This window comes from Octodon degus, unplaced genomic scaffold (genome assembly GCF_000260255.1).
Source record: "Octodon degus isolate 3935 unplaced genomic scaffold, OctDeg1.0 scaffold00007, whole genome shotgun sequence".
NCBI lineage: Eukaryota > Metazoa > Chordata > Mammalia > Rodentia > Octodontidae > Octodon > Octodon degus.
The window spans coordinates 23,577,462-23,584,479 of record NW_004524583.1 but is presented as its reverse complement, the minus strand read 5'-3'; the positions used below and the strand labels follow the sequence as shown (position 1 = coordinate 23,584,479).

Here is a 7,018-nt window from a genome sequence, read left to right as displayed (position 1 = left end):
GGAAGTGCTTATTCTACTGAGCTATCTCTGCAGCCCCTCTAATAATATTTTAGACAGAAGATAAGCTATTCAATATCTGTTTGCTCATTTTGTGCTTTGCTTAAGATAAATTATTTAAAGCCTATATGGCCATCCTTTCATAAATAGAAACAGTGAAATTGTTTCCATTTAGGCAGAGAAGAAGAAAAGGAAGGAGTTCTTACCCCAACTCTGTGGACTGTAGCTCAAGGGAACTTGGTGCCTGCGCTCTCATCCACTGGCAGGGTAATGGGGCCTTCTCCCCGTGAGCCCTAAAGTGGATCAGACCATGTCAGAAAGAAATTAGACATAAAAGAAACCCAAATATCGATGTGAAGTTTCCACCAGTTTCTTCACAAGCATCCTCAAAGACAAAATTTAACCCAGAATGCATGGTTTTAAATCAGGGAGGTAAGAAGATTAGAGATGAGCCTTTGCTGGATTGGAGGGAGGGTCTGAAGGAGGCAGGGAAACCCTGTGGGGCTTAATTTTCTTGCATTTCTGGGGATCAAACCGAGAGCCTCGAAGATGCTCAGCAAGTCAGTGCTCTACCATGAGCTCCCACCTCAGCCAGCTGAGATGTTAGGAATAATCCAGCCCGGAAGCAGCCTCTGATGTAAGTGAAGCCAGAGATGTTAGACTCAGAGAAGGATAATTGCTTTTAGAAATGAACTGGGTACTGCCTTTGTATCCTGTTATGCTACTGAATTTGTGTATTAATTCTAGTAGCTTCTTGGTGGAGTTTTTTGGGTCTTCGAAGTAAAGTATCATATCATTTGCAAATGATACTTCTTCCTAATCATCCAGCAGAAAGGTATAAAAACGAGATATAAAAAGTAAAGCCATATTAATATGCTGAGCTATAAAAGGCTCAAGGCAACAACTTCTGACATTGCCAGTCCTTTGGATAACCCACTACTGTTATGGACTACTGGACTTCATTGGATTATTTTGCTGAATTCATGCACCTACAATATTTGAATGGCAATCAAATATCCATCTCTCACAAAGCTGAACAAAAAAGGAGGCTATAAATGAAGGACTTTTTTGTAGTAAACATATATATGTGATAGTTAGGATAGATTTACAGCTACTTTCTCTTAATTTAATGAGAAGAAAGATTTGTACTAGTAGTATTTTGACAGGATACCATGTCTGCATCTTGTACTATGAATAACTACTACAAAGACAACAATATGCAATGTATTAATTATTGTAACTGTCCTACTAAGCTGTCTCATTGCTATTTGTTTCTGAATAAAATTTTAAAAAAAAAGAAACTGGAAGAGGAAAGAGAAAGGACACCTTTGTTTTTTGCTTTTGTTGTTTAAAAAAATATAAAATAGTAATAAAAAATTACAAATGATACAGAATTTCAGTAAACACAATAATGTGAATTCTACAGTACTTGTTGTATTGCAGAGTGTTGTCTTCAAATTAGTTGTTCAGATTACCAGATATATGCACACAAAATTGGAAAAAGAAAAAAGTTATAACAAATTAAGAAAAAGGAAAAAAGACCAAAAATTAAGTATTAACTGCTCCTTCCCATATATCAGCAGAAATCCACAGTACAGTGATCCTCCCCTCCTGCTTACACACGTAGACAAAGCGCTGAGAAGGACCCCCTGGGGTGCTGTCCTAATGAGCTCTCACCTCAGCCGCCATGGTGTACAACTGCCTGTCTCCATTCCTCCATGCACACGGACTTCCAAACACATGGACGTTTTCATACCAGTGGGCTCCTCCCTAGGCCGCTTCTCTCTTCAGCAGTGAATGTGCATACTTACTAAGAGTTGGTGATGAATTCTAAAAACCTGTTATGCTAACTGGGCGTGGTGGTGCACATGTATAATCCCAGCCCTGGGGAGGCTGAGGCAGGAGGATCATTGTGAGTTTAAGACCAGCCTGGGCTACACAGTGAGCCCAAGGCCAGGCTGAAATCTATGGGGAGGCCCTGTCTCAAAAAGATTTAAAAAAAAAAAAAAAAAAGCCCTATGCTAGTTCTTTTTTTTTTAATCAGTTTTTTTGTTTTGTTTTGTTTTTTGTGGAACCAGGGATTGAACTCAGACCCTTGTGCTTGCCAGGGAAGCCCTTATTCTACTGAGCCATCTCCTCAGCCCCACCTATGCTAGTTCTTATAGACAAACTATATGTGTAAAGTATAAATTATTGTTTCTCTTAAGACCAAGTTGAATATTTAGGAAAGTCTAGATAAAGAGCAATCACACACACACACACACACACACACACACACACACACACACATACACACACCATTGAATTAGGATGGGAGAGAAAAAAAACCTGCAAGATGAGGGAAACTGATAAAAATCCAGAGAAAATATTTAGGAGATTTTTCAAACTCTAGACAAATTCTTATGTTCTACACATTTTAAAGTTCTTGCTATTTCAAAGAAACCAAAAGTAGAATTATAGACTAAACTTAAACAAAGGATTTCTCCAGGAACAGCCTATCAATCACAGGTCACTTGCTTACAGAAGAGGTTTTGGCCTGCACCAGAAGACTAACCTGAGAGGTGCGGGACACCAGAGCACTCACCTAGTGCCTGTAAGAACCTCAGTCCCACTGCAAAAAAAGTTGAATATTTGTACTTATATATAAGTACTTTAATCTTTTGAAAAATATTGCATTTGTAACTCTTAATGGTTTCTATTAATCTTGACTTTGAACTAACCAGCATGTATTACAGGTCAAAGGAGAAATACAGAACTGTGAGACTTAAACTTGTCCAATGTTAATAAAAATTACTGAGCTAAGGAAATAGCTCAGCAGTTTAAGTGTCTGCCTGACAAGTGCAAGGACCTGGGTATGGCGGCACACACCTGTAATCCCAGCAATGGGGCAGCTGAGACAGGGGGATCACTGTGAGTCTGAGCTGCATAGCAAGACCCTATAACAAATAAATAAAATATCTTTTTTAAAAATTAGTTTAGGTGGGGCTGGGGAGATGGCTCAGTGGAATATGCGTTTCCCTGGCAAGCGCAAGGGCCTGAGTTCAATCCCCGGTTCCGCAAAAAAAAAAAAAAAAAAAAAAAAAAATTAGTTTAGGCAAAGGAAATTTCTTTCTGCGTATCTACAAAAATTTTTCTAAAATCTGTACCAGTGGAGGAAAAAACCTAGCCACGTTCTGTACACTATAACGAATAAAGAGTACTATCTGATGCAGTCTGCACAAGATTTTGTCATAGGTTTCAGTCATCAAAGGAGAACAAATGACCAAATAAAATTTAGTTCAGTGGTATAACCCTTTTTTTATTTTTGCATCTTACATTCTGGCAGCAAGTCGCCCTTGAGAATCTTCTGCTCTGCAAGTTAGTCTCGTTGCCCCTGATTTATCACAGATTTATTAGCTGAAGGTAACACAGATTGCTTATCTCAGTTCTAGGGTCAGCAATCTGAAAGTGGGTGCTCGAGGGCTGAAATCCAAAGCTTTGGCTGGGCTGGCTGCGCTCCCCGGAAGCTGCAGAGGACAAGGGACTGCCATGCCCGCCGCCTCCAGGCTGTCTGCAGCCCTTGTTCAGCCCTCGCCCAGCCAGGACACCACGGAGACCCGTGCGGCCATTACCACCCCTCCTCAGCTGGGGCCACCCTTGGTCTCCGTCCACCTGGACAGTCCTGAGCAATCCTCTCATCGCCGGGACTTCAGTCAGTCACGCTTGCTAGTGGGTCTTCCTTCAGAAAATAGGACGCTCCAGGGAAGGGAGATCACTCTTCCTACCATATGTGCGGGCTACATTGAGAGAAGAGCATGAAGTATTAGCACATTGACATGCATAAATTCTACTTTCAAGTAATGTTGGTAAACTTTTAATAATCATTTAGACTTGCTATAAAGACCTCAATGTCCATATGTAATTTTTAAATTGGTTTAATTTAACAGGAAAAGTATGTGAATTCAAATTATTACTTGAGGATAAATATTTCATGGAAAGGTTTGTTTGCTACCTGTTTTCCTGATTATCAAATAGTGCTCCCAGATTCTCTTTTTACTCCCTTATAGTGTCATCTTGAGTTACCCTGGATCCATATTCTTGCCATTTGAATTAGTGCTATGTAAAAGAATTAAACTCTTTCCCCTTGTTCTATATGTAGCCATTTCATTAAATTTCATTTTAACTTAAGTTAAAATGAAATTGTCCCCTTAATGAATTAAAGGGGATATTTGAAGTCTTTCTTTTAGAGAAACATATTTTACGATTCAGCAATAATTTTTATTTTCGTGGCTAGAACAAAATTGTGTCATTATTTCTTTTTAATCTTTAAAACATTATTAATTTATTTGGTACAGGATCTCACTGTGCAGCTCAGACTCATAGTGGTCCTCCTGTCTCAGCCTCCCCGCTGCTGTGATTACAGACATGAGCCACCACGCCTGGTTTCGCGGCTAGCTCAGTGTGCCTGGGGCTCCAGAACCAGTGCTGAGGATCAAACCCAGGTCCTTGTGCTTGCCAGGCAGGCGCTCAGACCACCGAGCTATCTCCCCAGCCCCTGCGTCATTATTTCTTTTAGCTGTGCAGAAGATACAAAAACAAGAGAACCTTTCAGGTTTGTCAGCTCAGTCTAATGTGTCTTTATTTCCCTTGTTGCTATGCTTTCTTTATTAACAGCAAAATAGGGGGAAATAAATAAAGCTCTAACAATTTTTTTTGACCAAAACATGTTGGTATAGTTTTAGAGCATTCTGTATCAGTGATGGGAAGAAGGTCCCACAAAGTGAGGGACTGGGGACTGGGCAACGCTTGTGAAGGGCCAAGTGTCTTGGCGCTGGCTTCGTTGCTGGCGACACTGAGGTATGAAGCAAATTCATGACTTTACAAAAGTGGCCAACCTGTCTCTGACGAGTTGAGTCATGCCTCCAGAATTCATAGCTTTAGAAGTCTAAGCAAGGTCACCATCTAAATGAAAACAGAGCAGGCGTAGACTCCTAGGGAAGTCAAGAGTCCCTGGCTGAAGGATTTTTTCCCCTCCATTTGCTGAGTCCTGAAATTCTTTTAAAAGACTCTTAATAGTCAACAGACTTAAAAGGTAAATAGTGTGTAGAGTGTTCATCACATTCATTAAAATGGGTACCAAGATAGAGGAGAAACAATTCTCACCTGCCAGAAATTCTTATTCCTAGAAAAAGAAAAAAAATATTATGAAATAGAAAAGTCTTACTTCTCATTTTCTTCATTCTGTAGTTAGTAAGACGCTCTGGAAAGGGATGGTGCCTTCATGCCAGGTTCCTCTTGACGAGTACAGTACAGCCTGGAAAAATGGACCAGAAGGCCGTGAGGGATGTGACCACCCAAATGCTCTCGACACTTTTAGCGATTCTGAGTTTAGACAAATACGCAACCAGGATGATTTTAGAAATTCTAAGTTAGTTTGCAAGTGGACCTTATGATGAGTCGAAACCTGTTGATCTGAGATTTTGCCACAAAATTCTCTGTTTTTGGTGCAGTTGATCCCTGTTACCAGCTGTCCTGTGGATGGTGCCTCACTCTGCCAAGTGAAGGCGCCTCCTGTTAAAATAACAAACCTGATTCTGCCCGCTGGCCTCAACCATTACTTGGGACCTGACTTGGCCTTGACTCCTGAAGTGGAAGGTATTCTGATAAAGCTTCAGAAAGACTGGGGGAAGTCCGCTCTATTTGAAGCAAAAATCACTCTACTATTACTAAAAGTTTTACTTTACGTTTCTTAAAATTCTATGCTTATTCAAATTTTCTTCTTGCTTCAGAGACTATCGCATTCTTTCCTGTACTCCAATACTACTGTGTTGGATTCCGGCCAAATAGCTCAGAGGATTAAAGTGTCTGCAAGCAGGTGCAAGAGCCGGGAGTTCTATCCCCCCGGCCTGCCATGCCGGCCCCACCCACGGACACACTGAGATGGCAATTGAGACTGGGCATGGTGGCCAAGCCTGTAATCCCAGCTCTTGGGAGGCTGTAAACAGGCAGATCACTATAAGTCTGATCTAGTAGTGAGATCCTGAACACCCTGTAGACCCTTCCCTAAAATAAAAAAAAAAGAAAGAAAGAAAGAAAGAAAATACAATGATCTTATTTCATATTTTATATCCTATCTCTGTATCTTGTCGTGAACTCTGAGAAAAGTAGAAATCAGAAATTTATAGCAAAGGGGCCGGTAAGATAGCTCAGCAGACTAAAGCACCTGTTTAGGTAATCTTTTTTTTTTTTTTTTTTTGCAGAACTGGGGATTGAACTCAGGCCCTTGCGCTTGCCAGGCAAGCGCTTATTCTACTGAGCCATCTCCCCGACCCTGTTTAGGTAATCTTATGCAAGTGCAGGCACTATGGTTCAATCCCTGGCACCACATGCCATGCCAGCCCCACCCCCTGGGCGGGCTAAGCTGGCCACCGAGTCTGGGTGTGGTGGTGCACACCTGTAATCCCAGCGCTGGGGAAGCTGACACAGGAGGATCACTAAGAGTCCAAGCTACAGTCAGACCCTGTACTAAATAAATAAATAAATAAATGACATAAAAATGACTTACTTTGTTATTATCATACATTTCTGTGTGCATTCAGGTTTAGAAAAAAACCTGTTCTATAACTCCAGACCTCCTCCAACAGTCTATTTTTCTGACAATTGGAGTCAGTTATTTGTTCTTGAGGGATCATCTCATCCCTTCTTTTAACCCTTCCCTTTGTCCTGAGACACTAAAACTTCAGCATAACCAGAATTATCAGTGGCCTATGAGCCTGCTGTGGAGGATGAGTCCACATGGCTGTGGTGTTTAAAGGAAACCTAGCTAAAAACAAACCCTGGAAACTTCCCTCTGCTGTGATGTTTTATTTTGTATAACTTTTTCATACATCTACAGCTTTATGGTTTTAAGGTTTTAATCAGAAGCAGAACCATTAGGTTTAAACAACAACAACAAAAAAGAATCATTATGTTTTTGACCAGTAAGTAAGTAGAACTGGAAAAACCTGGACATTTGAAATTGGTATTCTTTTTTTTTTTTTTT

General features: G+C 40.6%; 1 protein-coding gene across 1 annotated transcript in view; it reads left to right on the top strand.

Moving 5' to 3' along the window:
- Nucleotides 1-7,018, top strand: part of LOC101592728 (leucine-rich repeat-containing protein 9) — a 120,796-nt gene that overhangs the window by 111,376 nt on the left and 2,402 nt on the right. The window contains 1 exon segment of the mRNA XM_023701646.1: nucleotides 5,487-5,631. Within this exon segment, the coding sequence (XP_023557414.1) occupies nucleotides 5,487-5,631 (145 nt within the window).